Source organism: Triturus cristatus, chromosome 2_1, assembly GCF_964204655.1.
Source record: "Triturus cristatus chromosome 2_1, aTriCri1.1, whole genome shotgun sequence".
Classification (NCBI taxonomy): Eukaryota; Metazoa; Chordata; class Amphibia; order Caudata; family Salamandridae; genus Triturus; species Triturus cristatus.
In genome coordinates this window covers 213,588,321-213,609,236 of record NC_140581.1, presented here as the reverse complement: position 1 = coordinate 213,609,236, position 20,916 = coordinate 213,588,321, and the positions used below count along the sequence as shown (strand labels likewise).

Below are 20,916 nucleotides of genomic sequence, written 5' to 3'. Positions count from 1 at the left end.
AACATTTTACTAGCTAGGAGCCAGGTCACAAACTGCCGGATTCGCAGAATCGGGCAGCTTGCGACAGGAAAAATGCTTTTTTTCCTTGCACCAAACCTTTTTTTACGATTTAGTAACCTATTACCGGATCGCAAAATGGGTTAGAGATTCGGTATTAGAAAGGGGCATGTTAAGGGCTTCCCTTCCTAATAGCGACTCATAGTGGTATGTTTGAATGTTTTGCGACCGAAATACGATTGCAAAACATTCACATTTTACCACCTACTTCAAGTAGATGGCAATCCTTTCGCAAACAGGAAGGGGTACCCAAGGCCCCCTTTTCCATTTGTGAATAATCGCGAAAACCTTCTTTTAAGAGCTGGCAGTGGTCCCAAGGACCACTGTCTACTTTTAAAAAATGAAAAGAAAACTTTTCTTCTTTTTTTTTTTAAAGGCATCCCATTTTTCTTTAAGGAAAACAGGCTGCATTTTTTTTTAAAAGTTGCTTTATTTAAAAGCAAACACAGATATGGTGGTCTGCTGTCCCCAGCAGGCCACCATCCCTGTGATTTTAGCAATTTGCGACCTACCTCATGAAAATTGATGAGGTAGGTCAATTGCGATCCACTGGGAATCACAAGCAGTGTAAAACACATGGTTGTACATAGTTGTTTGCAATTTCCTAATAGAGAATCGCAAAAATGAGCTATTAGCAATACCGCAAACAAAAGTCTATGTATAACTGACCCTAGAGATCATGACCTTAAGGCCATCAGGGTATCCTGGTCAAGTTTTACTGTTTCTCACCACTACTAGCAAAGTGAATGTATAACTGACCCTAGAGATCATGAGCTATTATATCACCCTAAGGCCATCAGGGTATCATGGTCAAGTTTTACTGTTTCTCACCACTACTAGAAAAGTGACTTACTTTAATAACCTTTATTCATGTGTTTTAACAAATTGGCTTGTATGTGAGGTAACAGTAGACTCTGCTTTGCATGTAACCGAAAGAGCTATTTCTTCTATTGCGTTCAGTCTTTGTTAGAGCTACTGAAGTTTATCAAGCAGAAGCACAGTATATGCCACACACTTTAGTATTTGGACAATCCTAATACAATTTGGAGTTATTGAGTTAGTTTTATTAGGAGTAGTATTGTAATATTTTACTTTTCGCTTTCTCTCTCCTTTTGCTCTTTATTAAGTGGTAGGTTATAAAGCACTTAAACTGAATGAACTCAAATGTACATGTCCTAAATATGCCAAAACACATCTGACCCAGTGATAGGAAGACTTCAGCACTTCAAGCTAGATTTATCTCTGGTGCCAGATGATCAGACCATATCACCATATTGAAAATCACCCTTAAACGGTTCCTCATCAAAGCAATAGCTTGAATTGTTCACAAACTTTACCCGTGAAAGCCACTCAATACCCAATACACACCTCAGGTGGCTCCCTTGTGGAGCACACAATCTCTTTTCCTGAAAAACCCGCCTCCAGGATATGGACGTCCTTCCCACCCATAAAAACTTTAAGAAGGATCTCAAAGTTCTCCTTTTCAACAGAAACTGTCTGCTCATACTGCAACTTAGTAATAAATTAAGATCAAGCCCAGAAAACTCTCGTCTAAACTCAAAAGCACTCTGAAATCTCCTACAGACTGTACAAGTGCAAGTCTTCCCTGGCGAAGCCCATAACTTACCGACGAATCCTGTCTTTACTAGAGGGGAACTCTATATGTCTATACCAATAATGTCCCAGCTATTGTTGCTACGAACTCCTAATGTAAATTGTTCAGTTATGAACGGTGTGCTGCCTCCTGTTGATTCATTTCTGTATATGTAAATTGCTCTACTACACTGGTGGGTCTAGTTCGTGCTGTAAATAAATGCTAGTAAATACGGATTGTTCTGTGGTAGTGTGTTTCGATCATGCATTTCTTATCTCCTCTCTAAACGTGGTCCTTTTAAACATTAATTTTCATGCAACACATCTTACTTATTTTGAGACATTTGTTGCAGAGTGTATTAAAAGCGATTACTTATCAGTTATTTCCATTGAGTATGAAGTGTTTACATATTTTCAGTACAGTAAATGTTTTAATCGTTTTAATGTCATTTGTAAAATATAATCTGTACATAATCATAAAAATATATTGCACGATTTGTAAATGGGATGTCAGAAGTAAAAAAAAACGATGTCTTAGTACATTTTTCTGTTAATAATTTTGGATTTTTTTTACAATTCAGCAGCAGAGCTACCCATCCCATTCGTCAACAGACATCAATTCCAGTCTTCCTCCAATGTCCACTTTTCACCGTACTGGCACAAATCATTACAACGCTTCTTCATGCACACCACCTGCCAATGGAACTGACAGTATATTGGGTAAGTCAGAGGTTAGGCCTTTATAACATAACTGATCCTATTTATAATAGGGAACAGAATATGAGTTCATATTATAAATTGTGTATTTTAACAAATTTACATTTGCTGCCAGTAGAAAAGGTTAAAATATATTATTTTAATATCTAGGTAATTTTATATTTTTGTGGCACCTAATACTCCTTAAAATAATATTTGTTATATTTTATTCAACTAGGATACAAGAGGTCCAAGATAACTACATTTTCCCTGCAGCATGAAGACAAATAGCAAGTCCTAATTTGGAGTAGGTTTTGTTGAGGCTGTATATAAGAATGCTGCAGAAGTGGGAAGCTTTTCCTATATTAAACTATAAACCCAGAATTTATTTCTAAACTAGTAACAAATTTACAAGGTTGTACTCCATGATAAAAATGTCATGGTGCATACCTAGCTTCTAGTTATGTCTTGCACAGTAATGTCTGAAACTCTGATACCCGATAATAATAATAATAAGCAAGCTTGTAAAGCGCATGGTTACACTCACTAGTGTGTCCCCGCGCTGCGGCACAGACTCGTCACAACAGAAATGGCAGGAAGCAACGCCTCGAAGAACCTTATATGCAGAAGAGACAGGTTTTCGGTTTCTTCCGAAAGAGTAGCTCCGATGGTTCATTACGCAGAAAGAGAGGGTGTGCATTCCAATGCTTAGAGGCCAGATAGCTGAAAGAGCGAGCACCCACTCTTGCTCTTTTTGCTCTGGGAATCTTGACCCGACTGGTTCCAGATGATCTCAGATGCTAGGTCGGAATGTAGGGGGTAAGAAGATTGTGTTGGTAGCTATGCCCCTTCCCCTGCAGGTATACGGTGACTAATACATAAGGCTTTGAAAAGTATCCTCTCGCTCAGGGGTAGCCAATGGAGATGAAGAGGGCATTCCTAGAGGAACATCTCCTGGGCAGCATCAGAACAAGGCGGGCAGCCGCGTTCTGAATGCATTGAAGTCTGTGTAGACATATGTTGCTAGCTCCTCGGTATAAAGCATTACCATAGTCTAGGTAAGAAGTTACTAACGCATGGACAAGGGTTTTCCTAGGTGCGACGGGAAGCACATCCAAAGTCTTCCGTAATCCTTTCAAGATTCCAAAGCATTTCCTAGCCTCCACTCTAGTATGACTCTCAAAGGAGAGCTTCGGGTCAAACCACATCCCCGTATTCTTAACCTGATTGCTAGGGGCGAGCATAGAGCCCAGTATCGGTGGCCACCATGCCGAGGACCGGATAGAGGGAGCTTTTCCCACAACTAGGATATCTGTTTTACTGCCATTTCATTTTAGACAGTTACTTGTCATCCAAGATGCTAGATATTGTAAACACGTAGAAAAATTGGTGGCCACATCATCGGAAGAATGTGACAGTGAGACCACTAGTTGCGTGTCGTCGTCATATGACACAACACTGATACCATACATTTCAATAATCTCCGCCAATGGGGCGATATAAAGATTAAAGAGAGTATAGTATAGAGCCCAGTGGGACCCCTTGGGCCAGTGCAATGCTTTTGGAATAGTACGGACGTTGGGACACCTGAAAGCTCCGGTCTTGTAAAAAGGACACCAACCATTCTAGGGCCAATCTATCCAACTCGCCTTCCCTGAGACATTGTAGGAGCAGTGGGTGGGATACAGTGTCAAAGGTGGCACTGAGGTCCAGGAGGACCAGACCAACTGTCTGGCCCTCATCTATCTGTCTATGAATAGTTTCTGTTGACAGGAGCAGTGCCGACTCTGTGGAATACGTGGCCCTAAAACCCGATTGCGTAGGGTGCAGTAAGCTGTGTCGATTTATCTGGGCAGTTAGTTGCATATTGACCATTTTTTCAACTATTTTAGCAAAATAGGGCAGGAGTGAGACTGGTCGGAAGTTCTCCAGCTGACCCGAGCCCACACCCGGTTTCTTTTTTATGGGAAGAACGATGTCTTTCTACCATCTTATTGGAACCACGCCTGTCTCGAAAGAGAGTTCAGGGAGGTGCCTAATATAAGCTATTAGGATTTCTAGGCTTTCTCTCATATCTTTGGGAGTTGTAGGGTCCCTAGGTGAGCCGGATTTAGTGCTTAAGGCTATGCCTTTGAGGTCTTCACAGGAGGGAGGATCAATTCTAGAGAGGCAGTGTGCCTCCTCTATGTTGGTCCCCCCCCCCCCTTCTGACCGGAGATCCCATTGCGTGCCTCATCCGGGAATCTGGTGTAAATCCTTGCTACCTTCTCAGCAAAGAAATCTGCCATTAGATTACAAGAATCCACAGAACTGCTGTTGGGAGCTATTGTTCTTGCTAGTGACGATATATATTTGAAAACCGTAAAAAGTTCTCTGGAAGAGTTCTCAGCTTGCTCTATCCTGTCACTGTAATAGGTGGCACAAATTCTTCTTATAAGAGAGTGATAATGTTTTTAACTAGTTTTGTATTCGGCCTTCCTGTGATCTGAAAAATCTTACCTCCATACTTGTTCCAAACGCTTGCAGGCTTTCTTTGCTATCCTTAGTTCTTTGTTAAACCACGGGCAGATTTTAACTGTCTACTCGGCGCATTGGAGGACCACGGAGCTACTCGGTCAAGCTCTTCCATAATCCATTCATTCAATGAGCTACAGGCAGTCTCAATATCATTGCCTCTGGGAGGCCCGCACTGCCGAAGAGCGTGATTAAGGTTTGCTGGTGAAAACCTAGCCCACTTCCTATGAGGCCTATCTAAACATTTAGTGATAGTTCTTGGAATGGTGGGTAACAGGGCGCTAAAGGGGATCAGATAGTGGTCCGTCCAAGGAACTGCGATGGGATGTTCGATTTCTAGATCCCTCAGTTGGCAAAAATCGGGTCTAGTAAATGGCCCAGTTGGTGAGTCGGGAGCGTTGATTGCAATATCAACTGTAGAGCGGTCAATTCCTGAAATATAGTCATTCTGCTCACCTAATCACCATTTTCTATGTGAGGCATTTCTGTCCTCCTAAAATATTGCTGTTTTTTTATTTCATACTGTTCAATGCCCTAAATAAATCAGATGTGTGTGTATTCAAGATTTTATGTACCCTATACATTTTAAACCGACTCTTTTTAGATAATTATCTATAGCCTTTAGCTTACTCCATCATTAAATACTTACACTTTAACCTGCTCACAATTTAATTTGTATGGCTATTTCAGGAAAAGGTGATTCCTTGATACTCAGATTAGCAATTAATAACATGTTTCCGCACGCATTTGTGACTTCTAGCACTGTTACTAATGCACTCTATTACTTGGGTGGGCTGGATTATTCTACAAATCTGTTTTGGAGGGCATTGTGACAAATTTAATAAATCACAAAAAAAAACCTCTCTTATGATGTTGCAGACTTTTTGTTAACAAGTGGTTTCATTTAGAATTGTACACCCGTAATCTTTTTTAAATGCTTGGTGTACACTCATCAGTACTAAAATACAGCAAAGAAGAAAGTCTTTCACGTATCCTAAAGAACAGACACAACTAATTGAATAATTTGCAAATATGGAACACAGTCTGCCACATTTGGTTCAACTTTTGCACAAATAAAAAATGATCCAAGTACAACTATAGGAAGTAACTAAGGATGTGGACCCTGCATTAATGTGCAAGGTGAAATATTTGTCAATGGCCCCAGCATAGAGAAAACTTCAGATTGGTCCATCTTTGTGTATGACCACTTACTTATACAGCTATTCATTAGTTCTCTTTCTGATGGCTACTTCTAACTGCAGATTCCTCAACTTTAGAATTTCCCAACCCACCAGATAGCATCCAGAAACTTTTAAGCAGATGCTTCTGCACAACAGTAGGTAGCCCCATTAAACTTCGCAACCACCTTCCCTTCTCCCTGTACTGTGGATGGATTTCAACTAAAGCTTCATGTTAGATTTTGCCTGCCATCACGGTCTCAGTCTCTTACTATCGCTCCATGTTTAAGGGAGCGGAATCCTTTCTTGTAAACTGACGCCAGCATGCAATGGTGGCACATTTATATAGCTCTGTTCTGACATTTCCAGAGGCAGGACAATGCTTCCATGGAGCCGATGGCACCCCAGTTAGTACGCTGGAGGAATTGTTACTTAAGTTTCTGGATCCAGTTAGGTGCCTGGGGAAATTCAAAAGGTGAGGAATTTGCAGTTAGAGTACCCATCAGAAATGTTGTTACTGATTGTAAGTAACTTAATCTTGTGATGAAAGTCAGTTGGCACCTGGCTTTCATTATCACTTTCCCAGAAGGGACATTATCATTATAACATGATTTTTTTTACTTGTGAATTAAAGCTGCTTTTTCAAGGTAAAAACGTAAAAATAAGTAGTCATCCTTTTGACTTATTATTTACCTTCAAAGGCATGAACTCATTTTCCACGTAGCCCTGTTTAAAAACAACAGTAGTGAGTTGTAAATTGCTTATCTGATATTATCCTCATTAAGGACAAACATAGATCCAGAGGTGGATAGAGGGAGACAATGCCCTTTAGAAAGACATTATTAATAAAAAAAAAAAACAGCCTTCACCCCCTGCATGTTGCTTTCAAAGTGTCCTTAATGAGGGCAATACCAAGCTTAGCAATTTTCAACTCATTACAGTGACTATTTTGCTGTGTTTCTATGTATATGTCACATTCTTCCCCACAAAACGCACGCATTAGTTTCAGATTACTGGGATCTTGCTCCAGAGGAAGGGAATCCCACATTATTTTTTAATCTTTTCAGGGCAATCGGGCACAGATTCCCTATGACCCTGTCTCTTATCTGAAGCACTGAACTTTCAAACACTCAAAGACCCTCTTCAGTCTTCTCCATTGGTCCAGCTTACCATTAAAGGCAGAGGGATGTTAACAATACAAGATACATAGTAACACCATTCTATGAGGTGTCCAGGCCAGCTCAGCAGTTTACCCAAACATACTAAGATTCAAGGCCCAGTAAAGATGAATGGTCGATGGCTGGACTAATGATAGATATGTCCTTTGTGTCAAGAGCATAGTAAAACTGAAGCTTCATGCTCTGTCGCCTTTGATACCCCTCCTTACCCACGTATGGAGCTAGGCAGTGTTAGTTGTACAGGCTTGGGGAGAGAAGATTTTGATGTGGCGTCTAAAAGGAGCCATTCTGCCAAGTATTCGGCAACTCTGCAACCACCCTTTGTGTTCCCTCCCTCATCACAGGGTTCCCTTGTTCTCCAGACAGAATGTCCCATTCAGCGGTCAGTGAAATAGTGAAAAAAACACGAGCCCAATAACATTGGAATCATCTTGCCTTCCAATCTGCGTTGTCCTCATAAAAGACCGTTTTTAAACACATTCGTATACTAGGAAACAAGGAGTTGTAAATCTAGTTTTGGGATCTAGGGGAAAATACCTTTGATTTACCTCTGTATTTCACAGAACGGACCCTTTAATGTTTGTGCAAATCTTAAGGAAACAGAGAGTTGTAAATCTGGTTGAGGGATCTTTTTGGTTGTTGGGGAATATTACAGTTGACATACCTCAATATCTCATTGAATGGACCCTTTAATGTTTGTGCAAATCTTAAGTGTGTTCTCTACACCAAAGCTCATCTCAAGAAACCAAAATACAAATTATTTTAATGCTGATTATAGAAGACTCTTACAAAGGTCTTATTCATAGCGCCACATCAAATATTGTAAGATTACTTGCAATTTATCAATTTGTGTGTGAGTCATATGTTTAGTTTTGCTAATCTGGATTCACTCTATTCTGCTCGATTTCCCTTTAACATTTTGGTGCTGTGTCACGTATTGCTTAATAAGTCTGCAGGGATATTTTTGAATGCATTCTAGTTTCTTGACAGTGTATTTAGTGGTGTACCAGAAAACCCCAACACGCTCTATTTACCAATGGCATTGTGATTGACTCTGATGTTGAAAAATAAGTCTCCTAACATAGAAAGGAGTGCCAGTGCCAGCCACCCCCCACAAATTAGCTCTGGTTTTCACGTATCACGTTAGTTAAATCTGTACTAGTTTGAATGGGCCAGAACCTCTGAGCAGTTAGACATCGACCAGATGTACAAATGCTTTTTGCGGTAGCAAATCCTGCCATGCGCAAAATCACAGTATGCAACCACAAAAGGTCTGTTATTTATGTACTAAACCCGGTCATAAAAGCAGTGGTATGTATCAATGACTTGGGACTGCAGTTGTTGTAAAGCACTGATAAGTTACTGCCACTTCTAAAGAGATGATTATTTGCAAAGTGATAGTTGTTTCCTTGGGATACCCTCCCCTTTGTGAATTGTCTGCAGACTTTAGGGGATACTTTTAAATTACCTTTGAGGAACACAGGCTGCTTATCTTGTTTGTGAATGTTGGGAATGCAAACACAGGAATGGTTGTGGTGTAGTAAATCACAGGGGATCTCAAACAAGGACCTGCCAAATTAAAGTTCATTAGGCGGGACATTCTGCGAACCCTCCACCCCCCCCTGCATTTTGAAATGTTGCTATTCTTTCAGGGGGCAAACATTTGGTGCTCAATTTGCGACCTGTATCTTAACACATTGTTCTCAAAGTGCTCTGTTTGTAAATCTCATAGGATAATTCTTTGAAAATCTGTTCCCTTCCACACCAGTATACCTAATTTGATGTCAACTTCAGTGTCACAAGACAACAGTGTGTGCAGTATTGTTAGCCTACCAGTAATGGGTTAAATGATTAGCATATCATTTTTTAGTTCAATGAAAAAAACATACTTAAACATGCAATATTGCAATACAGTTTTGCTACTATCCTCTTTGCCAGACCGCCATATTAAAGCGACACACTTTCCGTTCCCGTCTTTGCTGCCTGTCTGAGAATGCTACCGTATCCTGTAAATATGAAGGGTGCCAGTAAGAAATATTTTTAAAAAATAAGGCTGTTGCTTCCCCTACAGAGTGACGCTGATTGCTTTTGCTGTGATCAGCTTCTCATCCTCCTGTGTGATTTGCATTTATTTGCGAGAGTCAAATCTCAACTTGTACTATTGAAGTACAATCAGTTTGAATAGAAGAACAATAGCAACATATTTATTAATCTGTGGAAATATAGCTTAAATATGTTTGACATCTACAAATAACGTAATGGTAATTGTCTATTCATGTAATGTAATTGGCATTAAAATGCAATTATATAGAAATGAGGGAAAGCAAGATGGCAGCCGCAGCATAGTTCGCCGCAGCAGCTCCCCCTCTCAGCCTTAATGTGCCCGTAATAGGCTACCGCCAGAGGAAAGAATACCCGCTTTAACTCACCTTTTTGCCGTGGGTTAAGCGTGGTTGTTGCTGGCACAGGCTGGTCCACAGCGGATGGGCAGCTTAGTTCGATCAGCTGCAGGGCTCCATTCGAGCGGCAGGACGCCGGTGGAAACTCTGAGCGGGACCTCCAGACGACGAAGCAAGGAGGCGGGGCCGGGCTGTTAGCCGATCGTCACTGCAAGGATGCAGTGTAACCCCTTGATCACCAGTTCCCTGTGGCTCCGCTCTTGCTGGAGGGTCTGGTTGGATCTAGCTCTAGTCTTTGGGCACAAATTGACACAGAAATTGCAGAGAATAGCCCTTGGCCCCAGTTGTATTGAAAAACACAGAATTATGCCTCCAAAGACTTTAAGAGCTGGAAAAGAGCATGTTGGGAAGAACTCTGTGCAGACTCAAGGCGCAAGCCAAGTGGCTAAGCCTAGTGAACCACGTAACCTGGTGGGAAAAAACAAAGTGGGTCGGAAGATAATAGCCTCAAAGACGTTGGAAGAAGGAGGGGTAGCCCCGAATGGGGATGGTCCTGTCCATTGGTTAATTTGTAAAATATTAAGTGCCTGGGGCTCTGACCAGGAGGCCACTGCAGCGTGCACCACCCATCGCCCTTGTAATTGCTGCAAAAACAATTACTAACCATCACTCGCATGTGTAAATGCGACAGCTCAGATTATTCCAGGTCCCCAAAGCTAAAGGAATGGCTGGGGAGGTAGGTATGAGCAATTTTAAATGTATATTGTATTCCTAAACAACAGTCGTTCTGCTCATCTCTAAATTAGATGAGCAGCGCCACCTTGTGGTTGGCTGTTCTAAATATCGTGTTGACAATTAGGTGCCGGTGCCGAGCACCGGAAACCATTTAAGTGCCGGTGCTGAGCACTGGAAAGCACCGGCTCAAATTAAGCACTAGTCCTGTCCCAAACTCTGTACCGCCGCAGCCGGCTATTAAAGAATTTTTTTAAACTAAAGAAGGCTTACAAAAGTTATGTATTTCTGATCCCACGCAAGGTATGAATCCAGAATCTCATGTCCAGGTCCAGTCCTTCTGTGCGATTCAAGGGGATTCTCTGGGCGAGCTCTTGACGTAGTCTGAAATCTTGGAAGAAGACGACGGGGGGAGTACGCCAAGCGAGGTGGCGCAGGATGCCACGGCTGACTAATCTCACGCTATACCTGACCTCTCTGCTGGTATATCCATAACCATACAAGAAGGTGCTATTGATGACATCATATCGGACAATACAGACAAATTCTATTTACGTCCTGAGGATTCCGTATCAGGTCTTTCAGACTCCGACCACAGTGGAAGTGAGAATGGTATCTTGACTTCGGACTCTAGTATTCTTGAGGCGCCAGAGACTGCTTCAAAGCGTCAAAAACAGCGAAGACCCTCTAAGGGGAATAAGAGCTCTGTTGAGCTGCAGAAAAATCAGGTAAGACGGCACTGGTCTAAAATGGGACTATTTTCATACAAGGATCATTAGTCCTATGGAATCAGCGATGGTTTCGATCGCAGCTCCTTCGGAGGATCAACACAAAGAGACAACAGATGTGAACTCTGCATTAAGAATGATTTTAGAATCAATAAAGGAACATCGTGCAGAGACTAGAGCGGATGGCAAGAAAGTTAGACAAGCGACAAAAAAGCTAGAAGGTGCGGTCCGCAAAGTTGGCAAAGCCTGTGCAGAGATCGGGGAACGGATTAATGCTATTGAAGAGAGAACTGAAGCCGTCGAAAAAGAATTATCTGATGTGAGGGGAGACTCCACATCCCATGAAGCTCAATTAAAAGATCCAATAAGGAAGCTGGAAGATATGGAAAATCGCCAGAGGAGGAACAATCTCCGCTTTCTTGGGATTAAGGAAGGACTGGAGGGGGAGGACATTCGCGCCTTTATACTTGATTTACTTAAGTCAGCCTTCCCGGAGTTAGGGGGTTACCGGTTCTCAGGTGTCCTCCGTAAAACCCCTGTTAGGGATGTTAATCAGCCGAGGGCTATTCTAGTCTTTTTTGGTAATTTCCTGCTTAGACAGGCTATTTTTTAAAAAGCTCTCCCCGAAGCTAGAAGACAGTATAAGGATTCTTCCTTTGTTGTTCGCCCCGATATCTGCCATATCACGGTGGAACGTAGGTGGCGTTTTCGACAGCTAATTAAACCCTACCAAGATGCAGGTTTTGAGGCATATTTACTAGCTCCGGCCAGATTGAAGACTGTTGTTAGAGGCTCTTTTAAGTTCTTTTCCTCTGAAATTCAGGCGAGAGATTACTTAGAACAAGTTACTGGGAAATAAGAAATTAGACAAGGACTAGATTAGGCCTTCCCTGTTTATAACGGGCCTTGTGGTAAATATTCTTTTTACCGAAACTGAATTTCATACGGAATCTTTAAAAATAAAGTAAAATAGCTCAGAATAACAAGAGGCAGAATCCGTGGTATAAGAGGTTTCTAAATGGGCTTTATTCCATCCAAAATGGCCGACTCGAGTCGCGGCCTTCAGGTTCCGTCACCACGAGGGTTCAGGAAGTGAAGTACAATACTTTATTGACAAGAAGTAACTTTTATAGGTCATACATTTACAATGAAACAAGTGCAAAAAGGCGTAACAATTGATAAGATAAATTAACATAGTGATACGTAATTGAAACTAGGCGTAATAAGGAGCAAAAAGAAACATGATTGGCTCTCATTATCTTACATAGGTGGATCTATACGATAATACTTAACATGGATGCGTGCGCAGCAGCATGACGTGTGATTGACGTGCAACTAGGGGGTGAAGGGGACTTGACATTTAGCTCTACATGTGGAGACGAGAAGTCTAGGGGGTCATGTCAACCTAATCCCAAATCATATCTAACATCCTATGTTTAGAGAACTATGTTATCCACAAGGAAGGACTCTCGGACAGAATCTATTCTATACTAACTGTATGTGCGTGTACAAGCGTCTAAGTGTCTATATGAGAAGCGAGGGGCAGAAAACTTTCCATGGCAACAGGGCTATGAATCACTTGCAGGAGGACGGAAAGGCTGAGTCCTTTGCTTGTGAGCTAAAGGAAATGTTTACCTAAATCACTAGACAGGAATGCATCGGCTGAAGAGCAAAATAGATAATTCGAAGGTGAAATACAGCTTCTTGGCAGGCAGGCGAAAACTGGCCGAGGCAGGCACCGTTAGCTGCACAGGGAGTAGGACAAAGTTCATGGATACAGATGCGAGCTCAAGCCGAAACTGTCAGAGACAGAGAGCAGGGAAAGGCTTTGAGGAAAGAATCGGGCCTACTTGCCTGAACTGTAAAAATGGAGTACCTTAGCCATATAAAGTCGGTGGCTTTTCATACTTAGGAATTGAATATCCAGCCCATTGATGGCGGATCTGACAGAGAACATGTCGACGGTAGACACACATATGTTTGCGTCTTGGAAACTGGAACTGGAGGGAACACACATGTACTTGTGACATGCACATAGAATCGTTGGGGTCCAAGATAGGGGACATAACTGATCAGGAAAATCCACATTTCCACATTCCCTCCTTGTCCCCTACTTGCCCTTCAAGAGATATCAATCTTCATTATTCCATCGATTTGCTCATGGAGCATCATTTCTTCTTCCTTCTTTTTCCGGCATTTTGAACGAGAACTTTGATATGGAATGCATGATGTGGCACACAGACCACAAATCGCTGGTCCACATTGCAGGCATAAACAACAACTGAAGAGCATAAGAAGGCCAATACCTAGGAAGGATAGAACTCTCCATCCCCAGGCTGATATCACACTCCAAAACCACCCGGACCACGTCCAAGTGCCTGGATTCTCGTGTATCTGGCTTACAATCTTATGAAGGCGTGTTATAGCTTTATATACAGATGGCGAATTTTCTGGTATGAATATGCAGCAGCTGGATCCGATGACCCTGCAAGCTCCGCCCCTATCGGCCAGGATGACGTCAAGGACAAGACGATTCTGGAGAACAACAATTCTCATCACTGATTGTTCCTCTGTCAGATTGCCTAGGGCGGCTATAGTCTCGTTTACTACAGCTTCAAGAGTCTTGGTGAGTCTGCGTATCAGCTTACTATTTGATATTGTACCTATATAGGGAAAGATACCTTTATTGAAATCTACATACTTGTCCCATGCCGTCTCAGTATAATCGACAACTGGGAGATCTCTACGCTCTCTTTTGTGTACTAAATGAACATTTCGATAATAATCAGGGGGAGCTAGGAAAACAGGTGGCAAAAGGAATGCTATGTAACAGGTACCATCCCAATCTAGAGGCAGACGCATATATGCCGTCTGACCACATATAAAGTAAGAATGGCGAGAAGCTCTAAATGCAGATTTCCCTTGATCACTATATTCTACTGTAGTAACGCATTTGCTATGGCCCATGTGTATGGAACCAACTTTTCTCACACATAATTCACCCTTAACTGGAAATACTGACATAGTGGGCAGAATTAATTCAGCTTCGGATTTGACGTTCAAAATCATGAGGTTAGGCGTAAAATTACCTAATTTATACACTTCATTTTCTAAATCAGTTCCTGTTCTACTGGGGTGACCCTCCTTATTAGGGTGACAGACTTTGAATAAAACTAGATTCAGATTTCCCCATATCCAATGTTGTTGATAAACTGCTGTGTCTGGGTCTATGGAATTTAGTAAACTAAACCATGCTCCACAGGAGCCATTGTGTGTGAACGGATGTGGAAAGAAAGGCAGAACTCCTTTGTTATTCTGATAGGGAGGGAGTCGGCCACACACCCAACAATTGGTGGCATTACTAGTCTGATGGGAATGATGTAACATACTAATGAAGGTGTTATTGCGCAGCGCAAGTCTATAAGATAATTCATGTGGCGGTAGGTCACTAAAAGAATGTTCAGCAGTAATATTATAAACATGTCTAGAAATAGGATGATATATGTGCAAAATCACACTCGTAATGATTATTAAAACACTCAATAAAAACAGAATTAATAATGTCCTCACACAGTAGCTACGCAGTGATTTACAATACGCCTGTCGTTTCAACATTTCTCTGGTATTTTCTCTACTCAGGTCCAAGGGATACATGTCAGAGACAATTCAACCGCTTCACCTTGGAGAGGACTTAAACAATCAAATTGCTCGACTGTTTGGGCCTAAGTTTTAATTTATAGTTCTGAGAGTAATTCCTTTCAACAAAGGGAAGTTTTGAATCAGTCTGTGAGGGAGTGCAGGGCACAGTGTCTATATCCGAGGATAGTCCATGAAATTTCTTAACGTGGCTGGAATGTATCCATCCTTTGCGGCCCTCCACTTTCACGGCTGTTCTTGTGGTCAGCAGGACTAGCTTCGGTGTTTTCCACCTGGGCTCCAATTGGGTTTTCCGATCGAAATTCCTCACAAACACCAGATCCCCCGGAGCAACGTCATGGGGTTTCACCTCAGTGTTGTCAGGAAAAGCTGCAGCTACCTGTGAACGACAAGATTGTAGTGCAGACATCAAGGAAGCCAGGTAATCTGTCAGCATATTACAATTAACATCAGTTATTTTACGTGGTACAGGCGTCCCCCACATATTTGGTGGCCTTCCGAAGATCACCTCATACGGGGATAGCCCTGTTCGAGAGTGTGCTACCATTCTTATGTAAAATAGTGCAACTGGTAAGGCTACTATCCAGTCAACACCTTTCTCCTTACATATTTTAGACAATCTGATTTTCAAAATTTGATTATGTCGTTCCACGAGACCTGCTGCCTCGGGGTGTCGGACACAGTGGAACTTCCACTGATATCCCAACAAAAGTGAGACATGTTTCATTAATTCGGATGAGAAAGGCTGGCCGTTATCTGAATATACAACACGTGGTAGCCCGTACCGTGGGAAGAATTCTCGAACTAACTGTTTGGCAGTAGTCGGGGCCGTGTAATCTGATACTGGGTACGCCTCAGTCCATCGGGAGAGAGCGCAGACAACTACAAGAACATATTTGAATCCTCGACATCGTTCCATCTGGATATAATCCATTTGGAGCACTTCAAAAGGATGATCAGGAGTCTGGAATCCACCCTGTTCTACGGGAACACTTTTTCCCGGGTTGAACTGACAACATATCATACAGGTACGGACCTTTTGTTTAGCTGCTGCTCGTAAATGTTTATTGAACCAAATGTGTTGAATGCTATCTAGCATAGCTTTTTCTCCTAAATGCGCCGGGCTGTGAATTGTAGCTATAATGGCTTGGACCATAGAGTCAGGAAGAAACCATACAGATTTCTCCTTCGTCATCCATCCCTGATCTGTCTGGATCCCTCCTAGTTCAGTCCATTTCTTTAATTCTTCTGCAGTAGCATGTGTCTGTATGTCAATTACGTCAAGTGCGGGATCCTTAATTGTCATACACTGTGTTGGTGTCTGAACTATTGGCTTTGTCATGTCTAATGTGCGATTCTGAGCAGTCTGTTTAGCTGTTCTGTCAGCTAAATCATTGCCTTGAGAAATGATATCAGTAACCTTCGTGTGTGCTTTACATTTCATAATCGATATAGCAGTAGGTAGATGTATTGCGTCTAACAAGGCATGAATGAGGGGTCCGTGCTGAATGTGGGCACCATGGGAGGTTAAATAACCTCTCTCTCGCCACAGTACGCCGAAGTCGTGTACAACTCCGAATGCATAACGTGAGTCAGTGTATACATTAACTTTCTTATTTGTGGCCTGAATACAGGCTTGTGTTAGAGCAATAAGTTCTGCTGCTTGGGCTGACAAAGTATCTATACAATTTGTCTCAATAACTTCAGTGTCTGTTGTGACTGCATACGCGGCCACTAAATCTCCTGTACTTGTTCTCATGCACGATCCGTCTACATACAACGTCAGGTCTGGATCTAACAATGGAACGTCTGTCAAGTCTTGTCTAGGTTTCGTCTTTATTTCAATGATTTCAACACAATCATGAGCTAGTGGGTCTGTTCCAATTACAGGTAATAGTGTAGCAGGATTCAATGTATTACACCGTCGGATCTCTATGTGTGGTTGAAACAATGTCAGTTCATAACCGGTAAGTCTTGCTATGGTCAAGTGTTGTGTTTGTGTTCGGTTCACAAGAACCTCTACTGCATGTGGTACTTGTACTGTCAATGGATGTCCTAATACTATGGCATCGCTTTGTCTGATTGCTAAAGCTGTCGCCGCCACTGATTTCAGGCATGCAGGCAAAGCCTGAGCTACGGGATCTAATGTACTGGAAAAATAAGCACATGGCTTGCGTGATCCTGCTTGATCCTGAGTGAGTACTGACAAGGCAGTACCTTCACGTTCTGTAACAAAAAGTGTAAAATGTTTGCTATAACATGGTGTTACTAAAACAGGTGCTTGACATAAAGCTTCCTTTAGGCTTTCAAAAGCTTGTGTATGTTCCTGAGTCCAAGGGAGAACAGTCGATGTGGCTGCCTCCTGTGTGGTTAGCTGAATGAGTGGTTTTGCTAGAAATGCGTACTGAGGGATCCACTGCCTACAATATGAAGTGAGGCCTATAAAAGCCCGCACTTCCTTTTGTGTCTGGGGTATTGACATGTTAGCAATTAACTGGATGCGATCTGGTGTAAGCTGCCTTCCCTCCTTGGACAGCGAGTGACCAAGATAAATAACTCGCTGGACACAGAATTGCAGCTTAGAAGGAGACACCTTGTGCCCCTTGTCGGCTAGAAAATGTAAAACTGTCAGAGAAGCCTTTTCACATTCAGGTTCGTTTCTCGCGGTGATCAGCAGATCATCGACATATTGAAGCAGTGCAGTATTGACTGGCATGTGGATACTGTCAAGTTCTCGTTTCAGTGCTTGGCTGTAGATGCTGGGGCTTTCTGTGAATCCTTGGGGAGCGCGTGAGAATTTAAAGCTGCGCCCATTTAAACTGAATCCGAACAAATATTGGCTTTCCGGATCTATTGGGACGCTGAAAAAGGCATTCTTGAGATCAATTACAGTAAAGAATGTTGCTTCGGAATCAATTGCTGTCAATAATGATGATATATCAGGGACCACAGGAAATTGTGGTACAATGCACTTGTTTAGTTCACGCAAATCAATAACCAATCGGTATACTGGTGGGGCAGTAGGATCAGTTCGTTTAAGAATCGGAATTATCGGTGAATTACATACATTGGAGTCTGTTTCTACAACTACTCCCTGGGCAATTAGCTCATCAATGATTTTCAGCAAAGCCACTACAGCATCATGTGGTAACTTGTATTGTCGCATTCGTGGTAGTACCACTCCTGCTTTCAATGTGACTCGGTATGGTGTAATGTTCATGCAGCCAACATCCGTAGGGCCTTGTGCCCATAGATGTACTGGTAAAGTCTGTAGTCGGGGATCCATGTCCCTAGACACATAGTGACCTTTAAAATCACGTAGAAACAACCTTACTCCTTCCGGAGAACAACATATTATGGCTCCTAGTGCTTTCAGAGTTTTAATTCCTAACAGATTTTCTGGGCATGATTTAGTAAGCAATAAATCTGTAGTTCGTGTCAAAGGTCCTATCGTAAGTGGGAGAGGCTGTGATACTTCATTAACAATAGGTTTTCCTGAAAAACCAAGGGAAACATTTTGAGAGCCTGAGAGGGGTGCCCCTGGAACTTCACTACGTTTTATAGTTGTTCGACTTGCCCCTGTATCGAGTAAGAATTTTCTATCTTGACCTAACAATTCACTATGTACATACGGTCCTTCTTGATCTACAGGAATCTCGATGAGCGGTAAGTCAACTTCCCTCTCTAGGCTTGTTCATGCGTAACGCTGATACTCAGGATATTCATATTGTGCAGTCTGATACATTTGTCGTGTTGTGGTTTGTGTGGCAGTAGCAGGCAACGGTGGTGCAGCTGGCACAAACTGTATGGGCTGCTGTGAGGCTGGCATGGACTGTTGCTGAACTGGCATGGACTGTTGCTGAACTGGCATGGACTGTCCATGCTGCATAGCTCCTTGTTCATTCTGATCTTGTCTAACTAATCGTGGTCTCTCTTTTGCAATACCTGTAGCTATATTACGTTTCAGGACTGGACAATCGTGTACATAATGGCCTAGTTGTTTACAGTAATTGCAGGTTCCTCTTACAGGAGCTGTAGAATCACCAGAATGTGTCACACCCTTTTTGTGACCCTCTGCTGGTACTGTCTGAGAAACTAGCATTTTCATTTTTGTATCCTTCATGCGTCTATGCTCGTGTTCTTGTTCATCCCTAATTCTATTGTGATGATACTGTAACATTTGTAGCATTTGTGACGGAGTGTTACTTTGCCAGGTACTCTCGAATTTCAATATTCTATTCTTCACTGGAGGCAATGCATTTTCCACTAATTTTGTCACAAATAAATGTGGATATGAGTCACTACTTGCTTTTATACCACTGTTTATACCAAAACATTTTTCAAATCGAGCATAATAATCGCTTGTGTCTTCATCTTGCTTTTGTTTGCAGGCTGTGATTGCACCCCAATCTTCCTTTTTTGTAGTTAATAGACGTGGCAGTACCTGTACTAGTAAACCTGGTAACAGTTTAACTTTATCCCCGAGCCCTGAACCTGCAGTTCGGGCCCTTTCTTCCTCTGCTAATGCTGTCCAGTCTATCTTTTGGTCTCCCACTTCCCACTCTTTTTCTTTCAGTTTTTCATAGATGCCAGCAGGCAAAAGCACCTTTAATATCGTCATAATATCAGGAAAGGTGTACTCTCCCATTAGTAACATGTCTTTAATTTCTCGGTGGAAACCCGCTGGGTCTTTGTCATGACTAGGTACTACTTTCTTCATTTCTAATAATTCCATTTTTGATATGGGTGTGTAAACAAATACACGGTGAAACTCATTGTCTTCGCCTTTTATTGGGTGCACTTCTCGTAAAGGATTTTGTCTATCCATATAGTACGGCGTTCTTTCTCTGTGGGGCAGCGAGAGAGAATCCGGATTTACAAAGAGGACATACTGTTTACGTGACACTAATATCTCTTTAATTAGCTTGTTACTAGAACCTCTCCATCTGTTCGTGAGTAGTTCCGTTAATATATCAGGTAAAGGACCAGGGTCAGCATGTTGGCTCTTATATAATATAAGGAGTTGCTGAATCATATAGATTCCAGCTAAACGTTGTTCATCTGCACTGAGATTAAAAAACGTGTGTGCTACGGTCTCATCACCGTATATTTCAGGACTGTCAATCCAGTGAACAGCTGATCTGGCTAATTCCTGCTCATCCATGGAATCGAGGAGGTGGTAACCCCTTCGTTCTCGTAGTATTTTATCTGCGGCTTGAAACAAATGTTCAGGAGACTTCAGATTTATTACAGGCGTCGGATACGTTCTGCTATTATTTGGGCATACAGAGTGTATGGGATCAGAAAAACATCTAGCATTTTCACAGGATCTTCCTCTGCCTACATAGGCTATGGTCTCTGACTGTCTTGCGGAATTCCCTGATTCGGACACTTCATCTTGCTCGAACTCGTCTGTTCCCAATCTTTCTTCATGAATACGCTCTATTTCTCTACGGATTTTTCGGCACATGGCTATTATACAATTTTGCTTATCGTGTCTCCCTTCTGATATATTCTGGCTCCATCTTGTAAGAATAAGCATTGCATTCGGGTCTACCCCCGGACGGTCTTGATTTCTGATCACACAGTTTATGAGGAAACGTAACAGTTCCCCCTGTATCTCTACTTTCTGGAATTCCATAGCTCTGTTAATACATCCTGGATCTCGTCCTGTTTGAACAAAATGGTATATGTTATCTAGATGCGTAGTCATTCCTGGTAACCTTGCTAAATACTCTGCGGCTCGCCTGATGCGTAATGATGCCAGGACCATTTCGTCCTCTTTACCAACCACCGGGTCATATCTACAATTTACAAGGAGTTCCTTAAGCGTACGTTCACTTACGAATTTAGGTGTACGTGAATGCGCTGATTCTTGAAAGACAAGTTTATTTATTCTGGGTGGTGTAAAGGTATTGCTAGCACCTCCCGTGGCCCCATCTGGGGCATCGGGTGTGAATGGGTTCGTTGAACGTGACACAGCAACTATGGGTGTCGATACCACTGTAGAATCGACTGCGGGGACAGATGTGCTTGCCGAAGCTTGTATCGGGACTTGCTGTTGCACGGGGTCGGATACCTGATCCTGACGTTGAACCCCTCCGCCAGACGGTCTATGTAGTGTGGCGTTAGCATACTCGGGAGCTGTGTCGTCTAGATATGAGGAAAGAAAAACATCTTCTGC

General features: G+C 42.3%; 1 protein-coding gene across 28 annotated transcripts in view; it reads left to right on the top strand.

The window, feature by feature from the left end:
- Positions 1 to 20,916, top strand: part of TCF4 (transcription factor 4) — an 886,011-nt gene that overhangs the window by 784,189 nt on the left and 80,906 nt on the right. For 25 of the 28 annotated variants that reach the window (XM_085630059.1, XM_085630074.1, XM_085630079.1 and 22 more), the window contains one exon: positions 2,232 to 2,370. In XM_085630059.1, the coding sequence (XP_085486185.1) occupies positions 2,232 to 2,370 (139 nt within the window). The remainder of the gene's footprint in view (positions 1 to 2,231; positions 2,371 to 20,916) is intronic. The other 3 variants (XM_085630087.1, XM_085630081.1, XM_085630019.1) reach the window with 1 other exon arrangement.